At 41.9% G+C, this 27,026-nt stretch overlaps 1 protein-coding gene across 2 annotated transcripts; it reads right to left on the reverse strand.

Annotated features, from left to right (window-relative positions):
• Positions 1 to 276: 276 nt before the first annotated feature.
• LOC115059001 (protein Dok-7-like) lies at positions 277 to 26,935 on the reverse strand. Of its 2 annotated transcripts, XM_029526583.1 has the most exons (12): positions 26,835 to 26,935; positions 26,702 to 26,747; positions 25,405 to 25,635; positions 22,344 to 22,544; positions 17,845 to 17,964; positions 14,127 to 14,225; positions 12,958 to 13,754; positions 10,911 to 10,959; positions 9,183 to 9,271; positions 8,115 to 8,184; positions 2,922 to 3,101; positions 277 to 1,211 (listed from the first exon to the last, which is right to left on the reverse strand). In XM_029526583.1, the coding sequence occupies exons 1-12, from the start codon at positions 26,886 to 26,888 to the stop codon at positions 1,075 to 1,077; spliced, it is 2,073 nt and encodes a 690-aa protein (XP_029382443.1). In that variant the 5' UTR covers positions 26,889 to 26,935; the 3' UTR covers positions 277 to 1,074. The 2 variants fall into 2 exon arrangements, with proteins under 2 accessions (XP_029382443.1, XP_029382444.1); XM_029526584.1 differs by lacking the exon at positions 25,405 to 25,635.
• Between the last annotated feature and the right edge of the window lie 91 nt (positions 26,936 to 27,026).

Below are 27,026 nucleotides of genomic sequence, written 5' to 3' on the forward strand. Positions count from 1 at the left end.
AATATACAACCCATGTCAGTTTCATAGAATATATTGATATCTATTAAAATTAGATGAGTATGAGATAAAAACAAGTATATAGCTCTAAACAACTCAAACCAAATAGTTTTTATAATGGGAGTTTCAGTAATAATGCCCAGGTGCACACACACTAGAAGGAGAACTAATAAAAAGGTTTAGATTTAACCACCTCTAAGTTCATAAAAAAAAAAAAAAAAAATGGACAGCTGGTGATCATATCTGTAAAAAAAAAAAAAAAAAATCACAGAACTAGTATTTTGCTGTATCTTGGTTATGCATCATGTACAAGGAGTTTTTCTACAGTATATTCAGATCTATAAGCAGCATTGAGATTCTGTTTGATAAATATCTATTAGTCATATCCAGGCAAACTGAACTCAGCGTGCACGATATGGAGATATTATGCAGCACTGCTGCGTTAGCTGCTCTAACATACAGTAGATTGGATGAAAACTTTTTCCTAAATTTAATTACAGTGAAAATAGTTTTACGTAGCAATATGTGGAATTACTGACCACTGAGGAATAAATTGAGTGTGAACTTCTTCCAGCTTATTCTTCACCACTTAGCCTCGCTCTCCCAAACAAGCACAAAGACAGCATACTGCACGTTATTAGGGATGGCCTTAGTGAGCTGTGAAATGCTTCTGCTCTGGGGTTCATTGGGCTGGTGACTCAGCTCAAGACTGGCCCATCTTTCTCTGTTTTTTCCTGAAGCTCCTGTGCTGACATAATGCCATTTAATGAGATGCCCGAGTCCACGAAGGAGACTGAGATTGAAATGTTGCTGCGGATCCTGTGCCAAACATTTCCAATGAGGCCCCATCTTTCTGTCACTATGTAAGTACCGTGACATGTCTCAATCTAAACATGAACGTTGGGCAGATTATGTGCTAGGAGCTAAAAGGATACAACGGAGCAGAGAAGAAATCCCACAGCCAGGATTGAACACAACCCCTTAGAGCTACATCTCTTGCAGACTTTACAGTTTGATGTGGTGGGCGGTTCTGGACAGAGACATCCTGCTGAGATCAACAGTTCAGCGATGGAGAAGTCAGTGTGGCGTCCCCTTTCGTCTCAGCTCCAGAGTGTGCAGGCCCTCCTGCCGACCCAGAGCATGCTGCGTTCCCACTTTGTGGGCCGTCTCCGTGGCAGTGATGTCAATTTGAGCGTACTTGGTGGCACTCTTCCCTGACAAGACACAGAAGCACAGAAAATATCAAAATCCAATCAAAACTACCATTAAGATTAATTAATTAGATATGAAGGTAGAGCTTGTAGCATAAAGGCTGTAGTGAGAACATTTTTGCTTTTTTTGGCTGTGCTGGCAGATTTACTGCGACAGCATTTGGGCATGATGATGCGAGCATTCCCATTGAACAAAGCAAATTAAGGCTAATGTGCAACAACTTTGATGAACACCAATTATGGAAAACATGAGTCACTCACAGCCCAAAGACATTTTGTTTTGGCTTTCAAGAAAATGAAGGACATTCATGTGGGAGGTGAAGCAAGTGACATCTTCTTTAAAGTCCAAGCAAACGTTGAGTGTGAAGTGTTTTTCTGCCCTCTCTGCCAAGTTGCTTAGTGGAGGTTTGTGACCCGCACAAAGGAGAACATGCAAATGATGCTACTGAAGCCTTTAAAATTCCCCTCATGCAGACTCTTCCATATGTGCGTCACTATCATTACCATAAGCCGGCGTCCATCCATGTGTGAAAATCAAATAAGCAAGACAGCCAGGTTAATTCACAGTAGCATATGAACGAATGTCACTAAAATGTACAACACGGCGTTGTTCCTCCTGCTTGAACTGTGTTTTACAGTCCCATTAAAATCGAGGGAATCAAAAACACCTCCTCACAATACGATACCAGTCCCTGGAGGTGGAGCCCATTAAAGCCATTGAATTCACAGCTGTCATCTGAATGACCTTCGACCCCGCTTCAGTGGCTACATAGCACACCCCTGATCCCAGGTGACAGATTAACGAGTCTTCTTTCACGGGTATAAACTCCATTGCGGACATCAGATATTAACCTTTCCTGTGTCAGTCTTCATACTCCTGAAGGCAGCAACGCTAATAGCAAACTTGTCTGTCAATTACAGCTCACCACGTCTCCAATGACAAGGACTCAGCTGTCTTTTAGTGCGACAAGATCAAATTGTCCCAATCGTTTGGACCCATTCCTGTAACCAACGAAGTGAAATGGAATTACATGGCAATCAAGTTTCTGGAGCGACTTTTTGTCCTCACTTGAGACTGATATCCTGGTTTATCTGAGATTGGCTTTTTTATTTCTGTCAGCAGGGTATGAACAGAAAACGTGCACTTCCATAATCCTGCACAGATCAGAACAGAATCCGAAATGAAAAGCTTAAACACAGTGTAAGCAAACAGGAAGTTGGGGGCACAGCTGAGGGCATTTCACTTTCATCTCATTTCTAATGCCAATTAAAAGAGCAAATTGCATTATCACTATAATTTTGTACAATGGAAAAGCAGTAATGTGTGTCTGTCTGTGTGTTAACCAATATCAATCAAATATCCAAAATACAGTTGTCTGTTCTTGCCTAAATATTTAACCTTCTAGTTTTATCAAACTGAAAGAAATAAGTTACTTGGTGTAGCGGTCACAGAATAAGGCATTTAAACAGTTAAGGCCTAACACGCATCAAATTTGAAGTCCAGGTTGACTGAGCTCATGTTATTCTATTGAATGAGTGCTCCTGGCTTTCAGCACAGAATTTTGAAAATGATGAATGCTACAAAGTGATTTCATGACAGGTGAAGTTTCAATTCGGTGAAATGCAGGCTGGTTATTACAGAGTAATCGCAAGCAGCTCTGTTTGCAGATCAGCCTTTTCACATATTCAAGGTTATTCCAGCTGCATCCTTACTTTGAGCTGAGAGCTGTGTGACAGCCCCTCGAGTGCCAGGCCCTGGTTCCTGCAGCTCCAGCTCCATGTAGTTGAGCTGCTTCTTGGATGTGGGACTGACAGGAATATTCACATACGTCACCCCGTCACTGCCAGGCCGTTCAGGAAGTGGTGCCTCGGGGGGGAAAATGAACACTGCACCTGTCAATGCAAGTGCAAAACTGTTAATTAGCTCTTATTTATACATTTGTTTCTGTGAAAGTGTATATATATATATTTTTTTTTTTTTTAGGTATAGGCAGTTATTTTTATGAACTGAATCCCCTGAAGAGACAGAAACCAATAAGTTCTCCTCCTGGCAGGATTTATCTGCGAAGCTGCAGCCTGATAATTTGTACTTTATCTCCTGCCTGATACTGTAGCTTCACCATTATCTAGAAACTACGGTTGTTTGAATGACAGTTTTTTTCTTTAAAATCAACATATGATGTATTCCACAGTATTTTCATTGTCGTTTTTTTCTACACTGCAGTTGTTGTGACACTTAAATGCTACAAACTAAATGGTATTGGTTCATATGAAAAATATAAAGAGTAAGTCTTTAGCATTTTTGGAACACTAATTTCAAACATTTGCTTTTATCATTATGATCTTAGATAAGACAGCGATATTGAAGAGTTAAAAGCACCTATTATGTATAAACATTGTAACCTTAATCAAAACTTCAGTGATTTCCTCTCCAACTTTTGAGGCTCATGTGTTAATTGAAGTCATTCAAAGAGACATGCAGACTGCAGTGAAGTGACACTTATGCAGCAACAGCAGTAATGCTGGAACACTGTGTGTCCCTCTGAATCGCCCTTCTCCCCCCAGAGGCGAATTTTGCATAATTAGCAATTAGCTCATAGACCCAAGAGATAAATGATTAGATACATTATGGTCATTTTGTGCTATGGGATAGTAAAACCCTAACTTATTGTCCTTTTAATTAAACCATCAAGCCATTTTGTCAAGTCCATCATGCTTCTGCAAACTGTGTGCAGAGCTCCATAGCTAATTTCCAATTTCTTGAAAAATACTTTTCTAACTGATTTCTAACTGTTACGTTTAATGTCTTCGGCATCGTTTTCTAGTAAATGTTGAACAGGAACACTTAGGTTTAAATTTGTTTGTGCAGTCTTTATCAAAAAAAATATAAATAAATAAAAATAGATCAAAATTGCCATCCCACCAACAGAGCTACAAAGAGTTAGGGTTATTCAGTTTCAGTTCAACTATACGGCCGACCAAACTGATGTTGAACAGGTGAATTATTGTATTCCGGGTAAAAATGAAACAAGAATTCATGCAGTTGACTGGAAACAGTATAGTCAGCAGAAAAAGGTGCCAAATACAAATGAGAAGAAATGTGGCCTGAACACAGAAATTACAGCCCCAGTGTTGCCTAAAGTTCCTTATCCGTGTTATTTACTGTGCTTTATAAATGGTTTCCAGGGACAGGAGGAAGTCCCTGTCACCTTTACCTGTCATAAAGCTAACAGCCGCCCAGGATAAAAGGCCACAGACTGCATAAATGCTGTTAAGCTCAATATCTTGTTGATATAGAATCTGTGCAACCATATAAAATATGTGCATATTTGAACTCTAACATGTATCATCCAGCGTGTTTCTTTCATACCTGTATCTACAACAGCAGCAGCTGCAGCTACAACGTTCAGGAGCGGTCGAGGAAATGTGATTTCTGTTCTCCCCTGCGATTAATAAAAAGGAGGACATGCTCCATTTCTCCTGTAATCATTTTTTGGTGATGTTATTTATCAACAAATAGACACACAAAAAATATATATACATAAACAACCGATGTGATGGACTAGGCAAAGCCTGAAATCTGTGTATAAGCAGATTTAAAGCAGCCAGGCTTGGTCACACACCTTTAATGTGTGTTTGGTGTTAAAACACTACAAGTGTATATACACACATACTCAAAATGAGTACGACAGTGAACAAGCACGCTGCACTGCTAACCTGCAGTATGTCCACTTTGTGCGTTCATGAAATTCTGACTCACATGAACAGCAGTTTACTCGTGGCCACACTGACGCGCAAAATACAATCTTCCTTTTACATCACATTTTTTCTGAGCTGGTTCAAAATCATCTTTCAGGTCTAATATTTCAGCAGCGATCTCTTTCAGTAGCAAACGAGCACCACAGCGCACAAACACCTCTGATCTGAGGATCATTTATCTTATGCTGGGGCAGTTATTGATAAACCAAAGACAATTGGAGAGTAAAGAGAATTTCTATATCACAAAAACAGATTTTCGTTCATTTTCTGGATCCCACCAGCAGTCGTATCGACAAGAGAGAGATCAGCTGAGAGCATCCACAGCTAGAAACATTAATGAGCTGATCTCCAGAGCTGAATGATTATCACACATTAAATTGATTTAATCGCAGTAGTAGATACACATCAGTAATCATTATGGCTTCCATCCTAACTGTACAGGCGGTCACAGATCCAAATGTAACGTATCCATACAGTTACCGCTGTGTTGTGAGTACACGTTCACACAGATGGGCTGTAGCTTTTCTTCACTGCTGTGTATTATATAGCAAAAAAGATTTCCCCTGTTATCTAACCGACCTAAATGGCAGCAGCGAACGCCTTTACCCACAGCTCCGAAGCATGAAGCCCGGGGGACACACGTACAATCAGTATGAAGCCATTAGACGCCTGCAGAGTCTTCGTGGTCGCAGGCCTCTCAGACGTCGCCAAAGGCCTGATACCTAATTGATCAGACACCGAAGCAGCCCTGGCCGAAGTGTGGTGTTTTATAATGGCTGCCATTACAACAGTGGCTTTGCCCACAGCTCCCAAGCTGGGGGAGTTCTTGATAATACACTTTGCAGAGTCTCTGGAGAACATGTTAGAGACAAAACCGGGCTGGGCTCAGTGACCCGAACTCAACTGCTGTTGAGGGAAGCGTTGTTGTCACAGTTGTGTCTTCATATTAAGAGGCTTGTTCTCGGGGGTTTTCCATTTTTCACATATTATTGCGAAAGGCAGACATGGAGCTGCATTTTCAAAGAGGCCAGTGCAACCAACAAGATTCATTATTGGAAAGATGAGATTAAAAATCTCTCGCTGGCATCCCACTTACAAAACCTTCACAAAAAAATACACAAGCAAGAAAGAATTATTGACACAAGGACTGAACCAAGGTCTCCCTCACCGATTCCCAGATGACAGTGTGAAGCTAAAATCATTGACTACAAAAGGTAAACTGAGCAAAATGTCTAAAAGCAGACATTATTTTGCCAAATGGTCACATTCAAACTCAGGGCAAAAAGCATGTTGTACTAGCACAGTGACAGAAGTAGCTGTGTTAGGAATGAAAAGGGAAAGCACCGTCAGTATCTGCTGACAGTCGTCAGATTGTTATGTTCATAAAGGCGCAGGAATTAGCAGGTGCCGTCCATCTGTAAGTGGGAGGGAAGTAGGAGGACACCGCAAATCTGACAAAGAAGTTCTTCTTATGACGCTGATGGCTTAGCCTCTACAGAAGCTGCCAACTGGGAGTGCAAGCATCACCAGTTCAAAATGGTGCTTCCTGACCACACAGAGAGACCGCTCCACTCTCACTCTGTGACCTGCATCTACAAACCAACCAATTAGGGGATGCTACACAATGATAAACAATGGCTGAGCCTGACTGCACTGGATTATGAGATCAGGCGCTAACACTGTACTGTACCACCACAAGAGGAAAATTTTGCTCCAGTTTCCATCAAGCTGGAGCCACTGGCCCTGGCCACCACCTGCACATCCCTGTCCATTAGGTGCCCACTGAAGCAGGATGGGAAAGATGACATGGGAGCCGAGCTGTGTGTGTAGCTACATGAATATGACTGATGGGTTTGGTGCCACGTTGTGACAGCTGCAGGGACTTTGTAGAGCAGGTGTGCATTAGACTGAGGGCATGTTTCTGGGGGTGGGATGCTTAAATGGGCAAATGTCCCCTGACAACTGTCCTCTCACCTCACATCAGGGCAGGTATCCCATCATGCCTCACTGCTCTCGCTCTCTCTGTGAATACATATCTGCATGCTTCCTCTTGACACAATTGGTTCTTATGTAACTCATGTTTACATAAAATGCAGATGAAGAAATTAATGTTCACTCCGCAGCTAGAAAAGGAGAGCTCGCTCAACCGACTCCTTTTTTCCAAACAACATTAACTATAGCACAAATTACAAATGACTCATACCTTTATTTGCCATAAAGAGCTGCATAAGGGCCACCTAACAATCACAAAAATTAAAGTAATTTCACTGGTCGCTTCTGCTTGGCTCCAGCTCGAGCCTTTTTTATGTTATTACATTCAAGTCACAAAGCTAAGATTCAGTCTTTATAACACACAGCGGAGAACTCCTGCATTTAATTTAACTTATATAGATGTGATATATCTAACAAGCTGCAGACTAAATCTGAAATTCATTCATTATATGCACATCAGGGGAACCATGAACATAAAATCTTTAGCTGTATTTTTTTCCTGTAAGTGATCAAACCATAATAATGAATTGCCCCCAGTTTTAATGGAATACTGCCTTCTTTAAATTTCCTTAACATTGTCAATGCGACCATGTTAGCATGCTATTAATAGCCACAACAGTGCTTTGGGTTTATTGCTAAATACAACCTCATGGGATTTTTTTGGTTCACATTTACAAAGTCCTTGATGAGAGATATGTAAACCATTAAACAGCAGCAAGTGTAGTCAAACAATGGCCAGCATCGGGTCTGTTCACTCTACTGCCATCCACTTCCTGTCAAAGTCGCAGCCCATTACAGGTCAAGTTAATATAATGTGTGTGGCAGTTCGCGGATGTTCTGCCTCCTGCCAATCTGCCCTGTCCAACTCTGAATGACCCACTTTCATTTATTCACTCCTATCAGTTCGTGCACAGCAGCTAACAGGGAATGCATTTATAGTGACGTTGATTCAGGTGTGTGAGTCATCAATTTAATTCACTTTCTCTAAGTGGGTCCTGGTTATTGGAGGAAAACTGGTTGACGCACTGCTGAAAACATTCATAGCGCGCCCAGTAAAAATAAAAAAAGGTCTATTGTGGCAAAAAATAGAGTTTGTTTGTGTAGGTAGAGTCGACAATGTGCACATTAACAGAATGTGATGTCAGCCTCACTCACCTTCAGTTTCTTGCAGAAACCTTTGCTGACCACAGCTGCCCATTAGTTCATATTTACTTCGTTCTTCAGCCTGCAAGACACACACAAAATAGACACTGCCTATTACAATTTGCAGTGAGTGACTGTTTACCCCCCACATAGGTTTATTACATAAGAAGTTTGATGAGTAGCTCGGTGGACGTGTCAGCAGAGCTCAGGGTCATGTCTTGCATGTGGACATGCAGTCTCCAATGCTTCATCATAGTGGAAGGATAGCCGTGCTTTTTCAAAATAACTATTTTAGATTCCAGCAAGTGCAAAAAATGTGGTGTGAAAATTGGCAGTACAGTGCAGTTGCATAGCTTTCAGCCTCACTGAGAGGGATCCCATGAGGAGACCGTCATCACAGTCAGAATAACCATCTTAAATCATCTATGGCTAATATCTGTGATGATTGCTCAAAATGATTCTGTCAGCAGTAACATCAGCGTAATGTTCAGCTTCAATTCTTCTGAATGTCATGTTTTCCTCCGTAACATTTCCAGATCGACTTTTAAAGAGCTGTTGAAACTCAGAAGGGGCTGCTGCACTTTTGTCATCTTGGCATTAGGAGTGTATGAGCACTTTCATATGAAGTCTTACAGACTTACATTACAGACAGATTCTGTTTCATAAAAAAAAGGGGGGGGGGGGACTCTGCAACTGCAGCCTGTACTCTGACCACAAGGCCATAATATATATATATATATATATATATATATATATATATATATATATATATATATAGAGGCAACCAAACATCAAGGTCATATTGTCCGTTGTTGTACTTGTGGCTGAATTCACACCTCAGAGAACAGACACCTGAGGATTGTATTATGCACCGAAAATTACAGATTTGAATCTTACGGCACTTGAGCAGCTTCATAAACTGTCAGTTCTCAGATATAATCCCTATTAGTTTGTAATCCCGTGATACCGGACCTTTCCCCAAAAATGTTATGATGAAATGAAAGCACAATGAGACAGACAGACAAAATGTGTGAGAAGTTGATAGCGTAAAGCGGATTAGAGTGTTTTGGATTGGCCTACCTCACAACTTCTTTCTGCCGCCCGAATCTCCATGATCTCATAAGCAGCATCAGCTCTGCGTCTTTCTTCTTTGCAATTAATCCTTTTGTCTGGAGGGGGGGGGGTGGAAAATAGTGTGTTTTCAATAAATGTAATAAAACTGCTTTGTTGTTGTTGTAGTGGCAGCTGTCAGCTGGAAAAATAATCCTACACTCTGTGTGTTTTTAAATCCAAGGAGACAAAGTGTGCGACAGATTCCTGCAGATCCAGTGATGGCAGCAAATGACAGTGGATTGATTTCTTATCTCTCCACAGCACAAATTATTCCCCATGGGAAAATGGCATCCCTCTGCTGCCTGCTGTTGGGAATGAGGGATGCATTAATCATAGCTAATGGAGAAGATACACACATCAAAGTTTGCATGCTGGTAAAGAGATCTGACATGCTGTGTAAAACCTGATGTCATCACCAAACTCTAATCATCTCATCACTGATACTTTCAGTTTTATAGTGCTGAAAGATTTTGTGTTTCATTTTACCTGCTACATCAGTGCTGACAATCTGACAGACAACTATCTTATTACAGATACATTATTGTCACATCCAACCATCCAACCCACAGGTTGTCCCTTTGGGTTTGTAATTCAAAAACTATAAAATGTCAGTAAAAGGTAAAAAAATCACTTTCTAGCTGGTTTCTTACTGTAAAGTGGAACCAAAGTTCATTCTGTTGTAGAGCTGATATTTCTGACTTTCATAAACTTGCCAACAAGTTCAACTCTTTATTTTCCAGAAACCTTTTAGAGCTCAGCTGTAACGTCACAAATTATGAAGATAAAACAACCAGTTGAGAAAAGTAAAGAAGTGAAGAATAAAGTCCCCCCTTTTGTTTTTCTTACTGATGGCGAAGAGGAGAAAGATGAAGCCAAAATACCCATTTCAAAGAGGAGAGGAAAAGGACACCAAGGAGGAGGAGCTTTGTCAGCAGTTGAAGAGGAAGCTGGCGAAGAGGCCTCTTACCTTCGCTGGTCACTGATTCAAACCGACACTGGCCGTCCACGCTGTGTGATCCATCACTGTGAGCCTGATAGAGCCGCTCCTCATTAACAGCTACTTCATGCTCTTGACTTTTCTTCAGGGGCAGCCCAGGGGGAAAGATTTTCAAAGCAAAAATGTTCCTATTGTGGAACATTTCAGCAGGTGCAACCCTGGGAGGCGGCTGGCAGCTGTCTCTTCGGCACTTATAACAGTTCTCATAAATGGCAGCTCTTCTGCTATGCTGTGGCTCTTGTAAAGGCGCACAGGTGCCAGTGGATGTTGATTTAAGCTCATTTTCAAAAGCAGAGCTCATTGACTCATACAAGCTAAGCCTGTTTGTATTTTCCTCCGGCTGCCTATCTACACTTGGAAAGTGAAGCAGATCAGCCAAGAGACAAGGTAACTTCCATCTTCCTCTTTTTGGCTGGAACAAATCCTGGCTCGTCCTGAGGATGCTTCCAGAGCCAGGAGAGGCCCTGGATTTCTCCGAAACACTGCACTCAATGGCAGAGCTGGGCCTGCACGCTGATTTGTCAACACTTTGATCTGCTGAATTGAAAATGTGATGTTCTAGAGGCAGAAAGCTTTCAACACACTTTGATTTCTGTCAGTGAGCTGCAGCTGCTTCATCGGTGGTTCTTCCAAACATGCACGCATGCCAAGGGAGATGCATGCAGTGTGTATATGATATTTCAGCTGATTAAACTCACCTGGGAGGGCAGCTATCACCGAACCACTTGCAGAGGTGCTCGGCGTCCCCTGTGAAATGATGAAGAAAATAGACTACTGAGATCATTTCTGCAAACTGGCTTCATTTGAGGGGTTTTGTGTGAAATATAAACAGATAAATATATGAAATATAAACAGAAGCAAACGTCTACGCTGGTGTTAAATAGGAGCCATTGGCAATGATCTATGATTATTATTGTTGAAATTGTAAGAAAATCCCAATCAGCACTGTGCCAACTGTTTTCCTCTGATATGAACCTTCAAAATGGGTTGTCAATGTGGGAAACTGCCTCAAATGTCAAAGTCAAATAAGATGGACTGATAAGATGGCATCCATCACAAAGATAATTTTCCACTGCTCTTCTTTAAAGGCATTTTAAAGCTTGCGTTTATTTATGGCTCCTTTCTGTCAGCCCTTGATAACTGTGCCAGTCAACACTACTGGGGGGGGGGTGACTGTCTTGTTGAGGGTGATAAATGGCCTCCCACTATACTTGGCCTGATCCATCAGCTGCCAGCCAATAGTTCATGTTTTACGTAGCTGACTGAAGACCGACTGAGGTGGACGAGGTGCTACATCCAAAAACACATGAAGAGTTAATCAAATGTCGTTGGCATTCATGACTGAATGCACTGCCAGCAGGTGGAGCTGTGAGTATTCAATACAGTGACTGTTTCACATGCTGAGTTTTGGCAAATCAATAACATCACCGACATTTAGGAGCCCCTGAGTTATAAAAACAGGAAAATACTGTAAATCATCACAAAGACATTTCATGAAAAATGATATAAACCTACATTCCAGGGAACACCAGGACTATACTGAAGTCTTTCACAACTTTTTTCCCCTTCAGTAACTCATCAAAACTTGACAATGAAAACATTAAAGTGCATCTGAAGCAACTGATCCAAAATAAAAAATGTTTTTATAAAAGATGACAATATTAGCTAATTTATTGGTTGCAACTAATTTGTTTGTTTTCGATTAAGATTCATTTATGTTAATTGTAATAAAAACAAAAAAATTCCCATCCCATGTTCCAAGAGTTCAAGTTTATATCTTCAAATCCCTTGTTTTGTTTGAGCCACAGTCCCATAATATGGAAGACTAAGAAAAACCATAAAATATTCCCCTGTGGAGTTTGAACCCACTGACTTTTTGTGTCAGAAATGAATGACTTGATATTTGACTTGTCAAAATAATTGTCACTTGAATTTGTGTGGATTTATCAGATCATTGTTGCAGCTATAAAATGATTTTTTTCTGTGCTCTTGATGGCGGATGGATAGAACTGATCTGAGAATGTGAATTACTATCTGACATTTTACAAACCAAACTGTTAACTTGATTAATTGCGCTCAGAGCCGTGATCAGCACACACTGGGAACATCTATCTGAGTAGAAAAAGCCCCACCACAATTAAACTTTAGCAGCACATCACAAACTAATTTGGCCTTTAAAAAACCAGCAATGAGACGTTCAACTTGGGAGTGTCCACACATCTCATAAAATGTCAGCCCACTTAGGTAAAGCAATAAACATTAGAGTTGTAACCAGAGAAAACCGCAAGTCAAGGTCTTAACCTGCTGGATACAATGACAGCGCCAGCCTCAACTGGCTGCTGAGATGCTAACTTGTTAGACAGATGGGCCGTGGGACCACTCGTTGTTTTGACACCGAACGCAAAGTGGCAAGAGTGTCAACCTACACCGTACCACAAAGGTCATATTGACAGCAAGCCACAGAACAGACGATAGAGTGATGATAAGACCGGCTCACACAAGCTGCTACTGCACAGCAGCCAGTTATACAGCAGAGCCCTTTGAGGACCGTTAAATAGATGAAAAGGTCATTTTTGTTTTTTGTTTTTTTTGGATCTTTTAGGGTAAACAGTTCATCTACAACTTATCTGAGCTTAACACAAGTCTGTTTCAGGCAAAAGGGTTAAAACACAAAATGTATGTATATATAAAAAAATATATATATGAAAAGAAAACGTGGCCACTCAGAGATGTGTTCCTTCTTACCTTAAATCCGCCACACACTGTACAGATGGTTACGATGGTTTTGGAGACAGATGTGAGAGAGCTGCAGATGTGACAGGGGTCAGGATGTTCACTGGGGGGCACCACCTGTTTTTTTTTACTCCCCCTTGCAGGGCCCTGGGACTGTTCGGCCACTGATTGTCTTTCAGGAGTTTCAGAGTGACCCTCCCTAGTTAGGACGCTGCTTTTATCCCCCTGTGCAGACTCTATTGTGTGACTTGGCTGGGCAGATGTATCTTTAGTTGGTGTGGGGGGTTTACTGTCAGGGCCACCCACATTTCCCTCTTGTAAAAGATTCCTCGGAGTGTCATAGAGATACCGAAGTGATGTCGGTACCTGGTACTCGTGTCCAGGAACAGTGGGGCAAGTACAAGGGCTCAGGTCTTGAGCCAAGTGCGGAGAAAAACTGAAAACAGACCCAAAGTCTTCCCCAGGGGTGATATCCAGGCTGCCTGTATAGGAGGAGAAACTTCCAGAATAAGAGGAATGGCTGCCCGTGGCGATGCCGCTGTCAGATGAGCTCTGACGGCCAATTTCCTGAAGCTGACGGGGCGGCTTGGTTGCAGGCTGACTTCCAGCCCCCTGGTTGGCTGGCAGCTTTTCGATGCTCTGTAATGCCACTGTTGCACCAGTGCTTTCAGACGGAGCAGAGGTTGGATCGGCCCAAATGGCCAGCCGGCTGCCGTTACTGGAGTCCGATTGGCTGGTGTCTGAAGCGTCGGATGAACCAGATATGCTGCGGTCGTCTCCTCCGGCAAAGGGGCAGTACGTGGAAGAGGCTGCCGAGAGAGGAAATCTCATCAAAAGAAATCCCACCTTCATCAAGAGGCCATATTAAATCTTGAAAACATTAGGCTTATTTTTCCTCTGCCACTTCTATGCCTGGTGGTCAGCAAATAATAGGACCAATATATCAACTCTGTGAATAATTTCAAATCTGCTAATTCAATTTAAAATCCAAGTACAACATTATTAAAAGCTAATTTATCATTTATAGCCTTTGGAGGGGAGGAAGGATCACTGCAGTATTCCAGGTTCTGTAGGACTATTGTTTTGAGAAAAGATGAGGAAATACTGAGAACTTTTCAGAACTTATTCTTTTGTTTTGTCGTATGTGAAGCTGAGCACACAAGCTGAGTAACATTTTCTACCTGTGCTGCTCCTGTGAGAGAGCATACTCAGTCGCTTCTCCAGCTCCTGAGCTTCGTGGTTCAGCTTCTCCTCGGAACTGGTCTGACTGGTGCTGGGATCTGTCAGACAGAGCATCCAGAACAGAGGTTCACTCAAAGATTATCAAGTCGCCTGAAAAATCTGGAAAATTGTAAAAAAAAAAAAAAAAAAAAAAAAAAAAAAAAATCAACTCCTTTAGGGGCTGTGATTCATCAAACTAGGCAGCAATGGAGTACGTTTTGTGCATCTCGCTTCTTTGGATGAGAAATGGGATCAAAATGTGACCCAGCTGAGCATTTTGTTGTGGTGTGACACAGCTGTGATAACACATTCAGAAACTCCACAAAAACAAGCAGGGACATTTTAAACCACGGGGGTCTCACTCATCTTCATCGTGAAAATAAAAACCCAGTGACAGGAATAAATAGCAAAACAACAAATATTTTGGCAGCAGTGTTGTGTCCCATTCTGTGGTCATTAGTGTGACAGGACATTGGATGGGCAGAGAAAAGGGTCACACAGGGGAACACCTTGCAGCATTTGTGCAACACTACAGGGTTTATTAATAGCACTGCCACATGGCCCTGTTGGTACGCGCTCTGCTGCTAGCAGCTAAAGATTGTTGGTGCTGTGCAAGGATCTAATGTACCTTAGACAGCCAAGGTCAGCACTGACGCCGGATCAATTATTTGCATCTATCAGTCGAACATGGTAAATTTACCAAACTGCAAATCTTAAAGATCATGTCCGACATGCGGATACTGGCAAAGTGTCCACAAATAAAATACAACACACTGAGGCAAACTGTTATAGGACAAGTCTTATCATTGTTGCCCTTTTGCGTTCAAGAGACTCCATCATGCTCCAAAACCGCCAATAGCCCAATAGGAGGGACAACCCTGGCAGCTTCATTCCTGTATGACGACACACAGACTGCACTGTTGGGTAACAGTAACAGTGACTCTGAAAGAGGTGGAGAAGCCCCAGAGATCTGCTGTGGAGATGTCATGTCTGGAGTAAGATGTAATCTTAAACAGTTGACCTCAATCATCATTACATGAGACAAAAAAACTCATGTTTGTCAGAGTCGTTTGGGTGCTTTCACTAAGGGGACACTCTGCATCTCCAAGTTTCTGCCATCTGCACACAGAAATTTATGGATGTTCTGGTTTGCTTTTGTAAAAAATTGAAGGCTGTATATGTCACATGAATAAAAATGAAAACGTTAAAGGAAATCAAACTTGATGATGATATTCCACATGGGTGACCATGGCTGCATCCACTGAGCGGGACAGAAGATCCTCTCAGTCAATGAAAGTTAAAGACATCATCTCCGCCACCTGCTGCTTTGATGGAGTTTCACCATCATACCTGCTGCCTCATTTGCCAGCTGCATTTCATTTAAGCTGCCCCCTCTGTTACTGCCATTGTGTAACAAGCAGCATACCAGTTTGACAAAATGCAGCAAGAAAGAAACCAAAAAAAAAAAAAAAAAAAAAAGCCACGCATCCTGGGTAACACCTGCTAAACTGACCGGTGTTGTGGCCTCCATCAAGGCCCCTCCCCCTCCACCAAGTTAGCATTCTTGGCTCTAATAGCTGGCAGCAAAGGTACTGAGCAGTAAACACATTTCAAATATGTTATGCTACATTATGAAGTAAGGAATTAGAGCTGAATAAACTGAATCTGATGGCACTTATTGGACAAATTTGCTTTCAACAGTCACCACTGACCGAACATAAAATCTACATTTATAAACATCAAATCTTATCAATCCTTGTTCCATTTTCCAAAATGAGCATTTCAGTTATTAAATGCAAAATGGGCTCCGACGGACTAATGTCTGTGGAAACAGTACATCACCCCATGAGGAAAAAACAGATGACCTAGCCCACGAACTGAACAGTAAACAATCAAAATAGTGACGACCAGAGAGGCAGAGATTTACTTGGTCGCTGGGACAGAGACACAAGATGAGAGAACTTGGGGGAAGAGTTAGTTGGTGTCCGAGTATGCAGGGAAGGGAGGGAGGGAGGCAGCAGAGGAATCCTGTGGATGAGGTTACATACATGCCTGGAGTGATTAGGAGGCTTTGGCTGCTCCGCTTTCGTGAACTGTGACTTTGACCCCTCGAGCGCTCTGTGACATCCTTCCTGCTATTTATTCTACTACGTACAAGAATAATAGGAGTATGAGCTCAACGTGCAGTCTTGGCGGCAAGATGTGGCAAAACCCGAGTATATTCGAACCCCCCACAGCTGCCTGCTCCTCTCTCCCGTTAGGTTGCAGACTGAGTGAGAAAAAATTATTTTCAAACTGCTCATGTAGAAAATCAGAGGTGTTAAAGTGGACAGCATGGGAGCCACTAATGTTCAACAGCTCCAGTAATATTAGATGGAGCATCCAAATGTTTTATCACAATAGAAATAAAAGCCTTCACATGAACAAGATAAAAAGGATGAGAGGGTTTTCCTGAATGATCCTTTTCCATTTCCTCGCTACCAAATTGCTCAGTTACTTTAAATCTAAAGATAAAAACTGAAAATCATTCATAGAAATATTCCTGCTCAGCGTACAGGTCGATCTTTTATCTGATCAGTAGCTCCAGCTGGTTACGGTCATACTATCCACTGCACATAAACTGTGCAAAGACAATAAAAGCAGTGAGCACTGGGATATTACCATCAAAGTAACTTCTGCTGTTTTCATCGTCAGTGCTGAAAGAAAAATAGTTATTCAGACTCCAGCTGTAGAGTGAAACTTTATTTTCTTTAGCCAAGAAAATAAGTCGATTCTGACAAGTTTTCAGCAGGAGAGGAAAGCAGAACATCTGAGGGTGGACAGGCCAGAGCTTGGTACTCATCATACAAACAGACCTCCGCGTTCCAGATTCAGGATTAAAATATTCCAGTTTATTAACTCTGGAGAATTTACTGCTCTTTGGCTTTCAAAATTCCAGAGCCAGAGCTCATGATGTTCATTCATTAGGTCCACTTAACCACTTGTCCCATTTGACCAACTGACTGCTGCTCGAAAACCCGGGTTGTAACAATGGTTAAAGAAAAAAACCCCAAACCCTATTTGGAACTGAGCTCATCCTCCATCTCTCCTTCAAGGAACACAACATGACTGACTATACATAGGCGACAACTGAACCCACAATAATCACAGGCAGTTCAGCAGTTTTCCTCTTACTGATGTTTAAAGCTTTACATTCAGCACAGTACACTTAAGTCAGGGATTAAAATTATAAATTGCTTCAGATGATTACCCAACCTTTAAAAAAAAGTAAGGACAAATTAAAAAAAAAAAAAAAAAAAAAAACAGCTGTCAGTCAAAATGTAAACACATCAAAGCATATCTCCTCATGGACCAACGCTCTGACTCATTCTGCCAGAAATGGCTGGATTCCAGGAAGGCAGCACACCTCACAGCTGTGATAAATCCCTGGAAGCACAGGAGGGCCGCCATGTAGGGTTTGCTACAATTATCATGGCGAGTGTTGACTTAAGTGTTTAGTCATACTCCTTGGCAACAGCGCGGTTACTCATTATCCAAACAAGCATCACCCAGAGATCCACCTTCTCTCTTTATAATAGTACTTACAAGTAAACTCTCGCTGCCTGTTGAGACCTCTGACATGCCGCCGGTTTTCCAGTCGCTTCCAGTTAAGCAGCATTAAACACCTCTGGTACTGACCTGGCAAAACTGGCCGCAGTCCAAAGGGGCCTCTGGTGGGTGAGATGCCCCTGACGATGCAGTCGAACAGAAAGCTGATCTGCTCGCTGTCAGCAGATGCGAGCAGAAACACACCGGCCCCTGTAGAGAGCAGACCTTATTAGTGCCATCTTACTTTTTGCACCACAGCCATAATGCTATTCTATAGGGACTAATAAAGAAGCAATTAATTACATGATTGGCTGGGTGTCATTTAAACTTCTTCAATCATCGTGTCCAAACAGCATTAGCAAAATATTATATAATAGTCTTCGTTATGGCTGCTTTTTTAATCTGATTTCCTTTTAAAGCTCCTATTTTACTTTACAGATATAAGTGGTCATACAGGAGGATCTCACAATGTAGAGGTCAGAGGTCAAGCTCTTCAGAGATGTCTTGACCTCCCCCTTCTGACAATACAACAGGCCGTCCATTACTAGATGTCACCAATAAGGAGACCACCCACGTCAAGTCCGATCTCAATCACATTCCAAGCTTCCTCCGTTGTGAGCTGAGTCAAAGTTCAGCAGCAAAGTCTGCACCGGTTCACACTGTAGATGAATTTCCTGCTTGGAAATCTGGATGTGATTACACCCAGACATATGTGTGTGGCACAAATGACTCAGATGCTCTAACTCTGAACCTTTTCTTTTTGTGAGGATAGAAAAGATTTTGATATCAGGTGAGTGAACATCAGCGTGCAGCTAATGGCTGCAGTGGAACAGAAGAAAGAACAGGTGGCAGCGCTCGTTTGGTTCATAACATGAAAAGGTTTCTGTGTGTAGGAAGTGGCCCCTTCTGCTCTCTGCTCTAAATCGTGATGAAACACAGGCTCCATACAAAGTGGCAACACTTATTAAAAATGTGTTCAGTAAGTGTAAATTAGCTTGAATTCCTACAGGCACCGAGGGCCCCTTTATTTTTATAGCAACAAAGCTGTTCGAGCTCAAACACTCAAGGGAGAGTTTATCTTCAACAACAAGCTGTACTGTTCTTCATCTACACATGCATCTCTCGTTTGTTGTTTAAATAAACAGCTGGTATAGTTGATGGCCTCTAAAACAAAAAAAACAAACAAACAAAAACAGAAATAGCCCATAAACAGTGTTAAAAGACTCAAATGGTAAAAGCTCCACGAGGTTCCCCAGCTAATCCTGAACTGTTCTGCTATTCAGGCGAGACTGGTAAATTACACTTTTCACCCAGTTGTCCACTGGCACTGGAAACAGGGCTGATGAATCAGCTGGGAAGAATGAACCAAAACATGGAGCAGAAAAACCCACTAAAAAATTTTTCCTCTCCTATTCTGGTAATCGTTTGGGCGCCCTGCTTGTGCTACTGCGTGGCTTGATGGCTGTATTTTGACATTGGCATTACAACAGCGTGTGTCTAATTCACTTTTCAGCTTGTTGATTATTTTCAATCATTCATCCATCTGTCTGTCTGATCATTTTAGTGTTTTACAGAGGGCTGCAACTGTTGGTTGTGCTAAAGCAAAATAAAATAAAAAGCAGGTCATTCTTACATTATGTTGTTTTGAAATCATTTTGTGAGCTGCTTTATTTTGTTGTGAAAATTGCTATAAAAATAAAATGTACTTGCATACAGCTGAGAGCAGCACCAAATGTCTGGTATTTAAACTGGAAATAATAGTAGTTAGATCTATATGTATTTATACACATACACACAAAAAACTACTAAAAACACTGAGCCGCTGAGACTTCATGTCACAACCAACATATTCCTGAATGCGCCTTCGTGTTCATGATCATTTCTTTTCACATTTGCTTTATTTTCAGTTTGAAACTAGAAGTGATGTCCAACCTTCCTCATAATACAAGTGCCACTGCAGAAGAGTTAATGGAGCTAAATAAATCACAAGTGTCGTGTTTCCATCGCGTGTCTGAAACGCTCTGATGTCGCTGGCGTTCCCCTCGTGTCTGTGTCAGTCCCCTCCAGGTGTTGACATACACTCATCTCTTTAATAGTTTCGTTCCTATTCCCAGTTGTGGGTTACCTTATTACAGTGGCACACACACATTGACAGTCATGGAGTAACAAACAAAAATGGAGTGACCAAAAAAAAAATAAAAACAAACTGCTTTTCTGGGGTGACACATGGTGGTGGATTTGGGCGCAGCAGGGAGGTTCCTGCACAGACCGGATCATTTCCTGCAGCCGCTTCCTGGTTGTCATGAAGCAGCTGTCTTCTAATGCTCTTTTTTCCAAGTCAGATGACAAAATATACATCAAGTCCAAAAACTTTCACGCTATTTACGCCTCTCATTTACTAAGTTGCTCAAATCAAAGCAGAAACAGACCGCTATTCATTCAAATTATATTTGAGCATATTTGCACACCCACGACACAAAGCCCAAAGTAACCATCCAAATAATGAACACACAGCAATGGCACCATCCAAAGCCGGTCTGACACCACTGATCTGGAGGTTCAGTCTGCTACAGAGAGGCAGAAAGGCCGTCTCCACAGGATAACACAGGACACCTGTGTGTGTCTCTGGTGGCTGCTCTGATGCTCTCAGGTCACAGTATCACAGTAACCTACGAACTCCACGCCAAGATGGGCCTCAGTTTCCGCCCCCTCAGTGGCAGTAGCGCCTCACGCATCATTAAATCTCACAGCCCTCGACTCAACAAGTGTCAAAAGTTGTGGAAAATGCCAGGTACTTTTTTGGCATCAGCTCAACGTTTCATGTGACCTGCAGTGATACCAAAGTGAAATATGAAAACACCTCCAACAGCCAAAGGACCGTACGCTGCTACATTTCTAATGTTTTCCTGTTTTTATTATGGCAACCAGACTGAAAAAACGTCACAGTCATCTTAGGAGGAGCACATGTTCCTCTTTTCACTGTTCCTTCAATGTCCTCTATTGTTCATTTTTGCCGATTGAGGGTGAAGTCATAATAGCTTTGAGTGAGTCAAGCTGAATGATACCACGCAGTGGAAAAACTCTGAGATAACGTGCAGCCGCATCTGATAACGCTCAATGGCCATTTTGAGCGAAGAAAAGTTTGTGAAACATTAGTCTCCAATATCAACGTAGACAAACTAAGCGGAACAAAGAAAAACAGTATCCAGACACTTGAGAGCAAAAAAGTCTTAAGACATTTTTCAGCTATGAAGCTTTAAGAGAAAACCCTACAATCTACTCAGGATGACATCTGCACATCTCACCCTTCTGGCAGCGATAAAGCACATCTGAGGGCCCTTTTCTCTTTGTGACATAAAACTCCACTGAACATCTAATGTGTCTAATGTGTCCGCCTGAGGGAGGCCAGATGTAGGAGCAGGCAGCGAGGGAGATGTATTTAGTGACTTAGTTCAATCCTGACACTCACACTGATGTTTTCTGAGCTGCGAGATAACGGTTGGATTTTGGAAGCGTTTGCATAGAAGAATCCGTCAAATACACAGATGGTTTGACTGAATCACAGGGAATCCTATTTATTATAGTGAAGAGCTTTCCTATAGGTGACTGCTGGAAATTGAATCCCACAGACATCTATCCATAATGTGACAGAGGCTCATGAATAGATATGTGTTCTCCCTCCATGAATAACATCCATTTGTTCACACTTGATCAATTATTCATCCCCCAGACATTACAGACAACAACAGCATGATCAAAACCTTCCAGTTATGGCAGCCCTGCAGGCTGTGTTTTCAACCAGATAATCCTTAGCTTAAAAAAGGGGCCTTGGAGGAAAATGAGCTGCAGCCGGAAATATCAATTTTCTCTGGGCTGCTGGACCAAAAGATTGTTTCTGAAACTTTTTAAACTATTTACCATTGCAGCCACAAGAAAGAAAAGTTTTGTCATTTGCACAAACCATATTATTGATGGCAAAATCTCTCTCTCCTTCTTCTAACTGGTGGACTTTAATTCACAGTTACACATGACATTATTGGACTGGGACAGTCTGTACTGTGAGGGAGTTTCTTTTTCACAGGCACTACAGATACAAACGAGTCATCTGGAAATCACAGCCAGTGATTATTTGCTATGTTTGATAAAAGCATAAGGAAAACACAGCTCATTTCATGACTTAATGAGCTTTTTAGCTTCCAATGATGTGACCCATTTTTCTCCAGAGACATTACAGCCATAAGATGAAGATAGTGCTTAATGTGTTTGAGTTGGGAATCCTTTATTTGCTTCATTTTCACTGTTTTTTGTGCTTTCTTGTTTTAATTTAAATTTTGTTCAATTAAATTTTTTGATAAATGTCACTTGTGCATAAATTTTGTTGTTTTATAGCTCCTTTAGTTCCCCTCGTGCTTCCCACACACAACTGTGCTGCTGCAGCCTAACAACCAATTATTTCAGAGGCTTGAAAACTCATCAAACACAAAATGCCATTTTATGGAGCCACACAAAAATTTAATGGCCAGTTGACCTAAACTAAACAAATCTGAACGGAGCATAAAAATAACAATATTAAAGGGCAGTGAACTTACAGAAACCACATCTTGTTCCTCCTTCAAAGACAAATCCGTTGGGTACAGGTCCATATCTGCGCAGGTCTGGAAGGTTCCAGTGGCCGATAATGACCGGAGGGACATCCCGGGCCAGAGCCAGTAAGTTGTTGCACAAATGAAGAGTTGCGGGTCCGCTCTCCAACTTGGTCCCTGGTAAGACTCCAACGCTGAATCTATGAACTGAGCAAACAGAGAAACTGGTAGAGCACTAAAGAGCGAGAACAAGTCTGTCCTGCCCCTGTGGACCACTAACATCTGCAGAAGATTGGCTGGATTTCATTTTCATCTCAGAAACTGTTCTTCACAACATGCACATAAATATCTGAAAAACAAGCTTCTACACAATGTCAAATGTAGAACTCATAGATGCCATGGTATGATTTATGTTTTTAGGTGCTATATCTGTGTACTGTGGATACACACACACACATCCACATGCACACAGTAGAGCTAGCCCCGCTTAGTATAGCATGAACAAACAGCTATCCTTCCTCTGTTGAATGGTTACCTGCCAAACAAACAGTGACAACTAAACCACAGCATTTTTTTTTTTTGGTCCAGAGTAAAGAAATGTGATGCAATGTGATGTGGGCTTGAAAAAGGTGCTTGTCAGCAGCTTTAGTAAACTTTAAAATAGACCCAGGCTGGCTTTTTCTCCCTGTTTCCAGTCTTTATGCTAAGCTAAGCTAACCAACACACCAAGAAAAGGAATAGTTGCAATGTCAACACATCATGTAGTTTAGGGTTCACTGTCCTTCACCTTCCTCAGAAAAAGTCATACATTTGTCTGATACCAGCAGGTAACGGGGATAGAAAGCACACTGTTCTTACACACTAAGCCATGTTCCCTTATAATTCACCAATCAAAGAAGAAGAAGAAGAAATACCTGCGCACACAGAATGGACTCTAGATGACTTGGCTCGACTCAGTGGGCTTATGTGTAAAGCCCAGTGCAATCGGAGAAAGCCTATTATAAACATCTGTGTATTACTGAGGAAAACTGATGATGTACAATTAGATTTAAGAACGACAAAGCCCGACAAAGCTTTAGTGCGTCACTTCCCACTGTGTGCTTTATTCAGAATCAGGTGTAGTGTTTCCCCGGCAGTCAAACACTTTTTAACCGCGCTGACCAAACTCAACCAGGTGAGACTGATGGAGGCGCTCATGAGGAAGGCCAAATCGTCAGTCAGGTTAAGAAAGATTCATGTTGTGTCACGCACTATGACAAAAGCTCTGTGCACAAGCTGGCAGGTGACATTTCTGCAGGTTTGGAAACACTCCACTTGCTCTCGGGTATTAAGCAACAGGGCACACACACACACACACGCACACACTTTAATCTAACTCTCAACACACATACAAGCCTGAACAGATATCTATAAAAAGGTCCATCTATAAGAGCACACCCACATAGATATTTTAAAATAAATAAATGCCAAATTCAGCAGCTTGTCCTCTTGCTCACAATCTGGTCTTTAACACGTGTCATTAGTCTCTGTGGTAAAACTCAGCTGGACTCCTGCCACCAGCTGAACAGTCCAGCTCTATTCATAGCTGCTATTTGTTTATCAATTATGTAACTTGTGTAATGGATCCACACAGTGAGCTACAAACATGTCAATACAATATAAGACTAGCGTCTAAGAAATAAATGAGAAATGTGTTTTGGGTAGAAAGAAGAGGACACGTGACAGGTTAAGGAGACACAGCTGCAGTTTTTTTAGACAAAATGTATAAATATTGTAAATTGCACAATACACACACAGCCCAAACAGAAGAGCAATGTTGGAAAAGACCTGCTGATCCACTGAGCATCTGAAAAGCCGACGACGTGGCGGAATTATTCATAACTACATAGCAAGCATCCCAACTACATCAACATCTGTATCTGGCTTGGTAAAAAAATAAATAATAAGAATCATAAACACTGATTCAACAGTTGGTTACAGATGCAGTTTTCTGTTATGTTATTTTTGCACTTAACACACCAAGCCTCTGTCTTTTTCATGTTTTTCCAGTTTTCTAAACAAGCCCTTTTTATTTGAAACCTTAGTCAGTTATTTTGTCTTTGTTTTGGCCCAGCCATGTTGTTCTCTGGCTTCAATAAATCATCAGCAGTTTTTAATCCTGAGTTTTGCTTTCATTTCACTTTGTGCAGGTCAAATAGAGGCGTGCATTCAAGATCCTGCTGATCACCTGCAAGGCTTTAATAAATCAAGCTTCTGGGAGCTTGGCAGGACTGATAATGCCATCTGACTAGAATCTACTGTGTGTGCAGCAGCACCATTTTTGCTGCAGTGAACAACAGGATTCTCAGCCGAGTTGTATTTATTTACATTTTCAATTTGGAAACACATCAAATATTTTTTCTACCTGTTACTGGGACTGAAAAACAAATCATAGTACACAGAGATTAAAACCTGCATGAATGAGACTGTTACAGTCCTTACATTAATGTATGAAACTAAACATAAATGTGTTTCCAACAATTATTTTCAATCACTGACAATTCAGTTGGCTCTCATATTTGTGTCATGTTGTTGTGCGTTGTGTCTTCACCATTAGTATCATGCTGTGTGCAGAGGTACCACCACCAGTTCACCTCCCAGTGAACAGACTCTTAATGTTCACACAGCAGCAGGGAAACATGCTTCCATTTCCATTTCCATTTTCCCATTTCCTGAAATTGAATGAACCCCTTAAAGACATGAGGCCATATAGGAATGCAGCTCATTCACAGGGTGTTTGAAAACGTTCTGGGACAGACTGTATCACAGCAGTCAGTTATTTGTTACTCCCTGCACTTGTGAACTTTTGCTCTTTCTCTATAAAGATACAATATTCACTTGCAGTTTTCAGAGGTTTGGTTGATTACAGAGCACTTCTCTCTGACTGCGGTGAATTCCAAACACTGAAACCTGCTGGCATGATGGATGATCTCATCTGGTTGGTGAGAATCAGTGAAAATACAATGCAGTGGGGTCAAAAATGATGCTATTTTATGACAACCAAAGAATAAACGGGGGGCTCTCTCACCCTCCCCGAGGCTGTAACGTAGGCGGACGTCCCACGCCTGCAGAGCCTCCCTGCTGTCGAAACCCAGTACAGCGGCCTGGTTCATGCAGAGGATGGCCAAGGTAAAAGCCACACCTTCGTACCACTGCCCCACTTCCAGGCCGCAGATCTCCTCCAAGGTGATGCTGGCTCTCTCCTTGTTGCCCTGCGCTTTGTCTGTCTTGTCTTTGAAAACCAGCAGCACCAGGCAGTCTGGAGGAGTCAGAGATAATCACGTATGACAGAGACAGTTATAGTTTTGTACTAGTTCAAACATAATTATCAGAGTTAGTGTCAAACACTAATAAGAGGTATTGACACACAGTAGGTGCAGGAGTGTCCTCTAGACTTCTGGCACCTTCAAACAATTAGTGTCAACTGACAAAACAAGACTGAGTGAGAATGTGTGTGTGTGTGTGTGTGTGTGTGTGTGCGCGCACATGGTTCTCCTTCACACGAACACACCTCTTAACACACATAACTGAGGGCTGAGCTCAGACAGCTGTGATAACACTGCCTTCAAAGATCTGAGGAGGACCAGCATTCAACCTCAGTCCAACCTGTGGAGCATGTTAAGCCGTCCCGTACCAGATATCCCAAAGAACGTCACCGTGGCTGTGTAACGCAATCCAGACCCCCTCAGCACATCACAGGGCCGCGTTCATTAAAGAAATTCAAGGGTTTAGATAACCCCAAACTCTGCTGCAGGAAACCCGAAGCCTCCTTAGTGAATGTGACTAAATAGCAAGTCCAGATTCAACAAGTGCACATTCATGATGTATCTAAAAATACAGTGAGGCTCAGACTATCAGTCTTTAGCACATTAACTTTAACGATGAGCTCCAATAGGTGTCAGATTTTTTGATTTTTAGAAACTTGTGATATACTCTTCAGACAGAACCTGCAAGGAAAATTCAGCTTGGTTTCAAAGAAAAAAGGCTTTGGAGGGACATTTGTCAGCAGACTGGAAGCTGAATGAAGATGCATGTAAGATGTGAACTGTGGCTCTAATTTACAGCCCAACATTGTGGCCAGAATTTGCACTTTCAGCTCATTTTTCCATCTCTGTCACACCGACTCTGCTTTTTAAGTGCCAAGTGTGGAAGATATTTCTTGTCTTCTTGTTATTCTCGCTGATCTTTCGCTCGGGCCCGTGTTGTTGAAGGTAAACACAAAGCGGGAGGTCCATGAACACACACACACACACACACACACACACACACACACACACACACACACACACACACACACACTGACGGGGAAACATCGACGTGTTTACCTGCTACAGGCGACGGCTTGCGGAGTACGAGCCACCTAGTTTTCCACTGAAACAAAGAGCAAGAACAAACTTTTTAAGTTCGGATAAAACTTCCGCCAAAGTCCGTCAGCACGTGTAGTGAAAAGCCAAAGACCTTTTTTCCATCTCTGAGTCTGGCGTATCCCTCCACGACAACAGAATCCGTCATCTTCAGTCATAGTTCCTGACAGCTGCTCGGTCGCTGCCTGAATGAAGGGTCACTTTCAAAATAGCTGCTCTCTCCGCTGCCGGGGCGCAAACTCACATGGAAAATGGCATGACCACGGTGTGTGTGTGTGTGTGTGTG

Source organism: Echeneis naucrates, chromosome 18 (assembly GCF_900963305.1).
Source record: "Echeneis naucrates chromosome 18, fEcheNa1.1, whole genome shotgun sequence".
NCBI classification, from domain to species: domain Eukaryota; kingdom Metazoa; phylum Chordata; class Actinopteri; order Carangiformes; family Echeneidae; genus Echeneis; species Echeneis naucrates.

What these genes read in the sequence shown, in the direction of transcription:
- LOC115059001 (XM_029526583.1), bottom strand. Translation starts at nt 26,888, where the DNA reads ATGACGGATTCTGTTGTCGTGGAGGGATACGCCAGACTCAGAGATGGA. An exon ending in ACGTTACAGCCTCGGGGAGG is followed by an intron (nt 22,545 to 25,404) that starts GTGAGAGAGCCC and finishes CTGTTTGCTCAG; the next exon opens with TTCATAGATTCAGCGTTGGA. An exon ending in ACTGCGGCCAGTTTTGCCAG is followed by an intron (nt 14,226 to 17,844) that starts GTCAGTACCAGA and finishes TCTGTCTGACAG; the next exon opens with ATCCCAGCACCAGTCAGACC.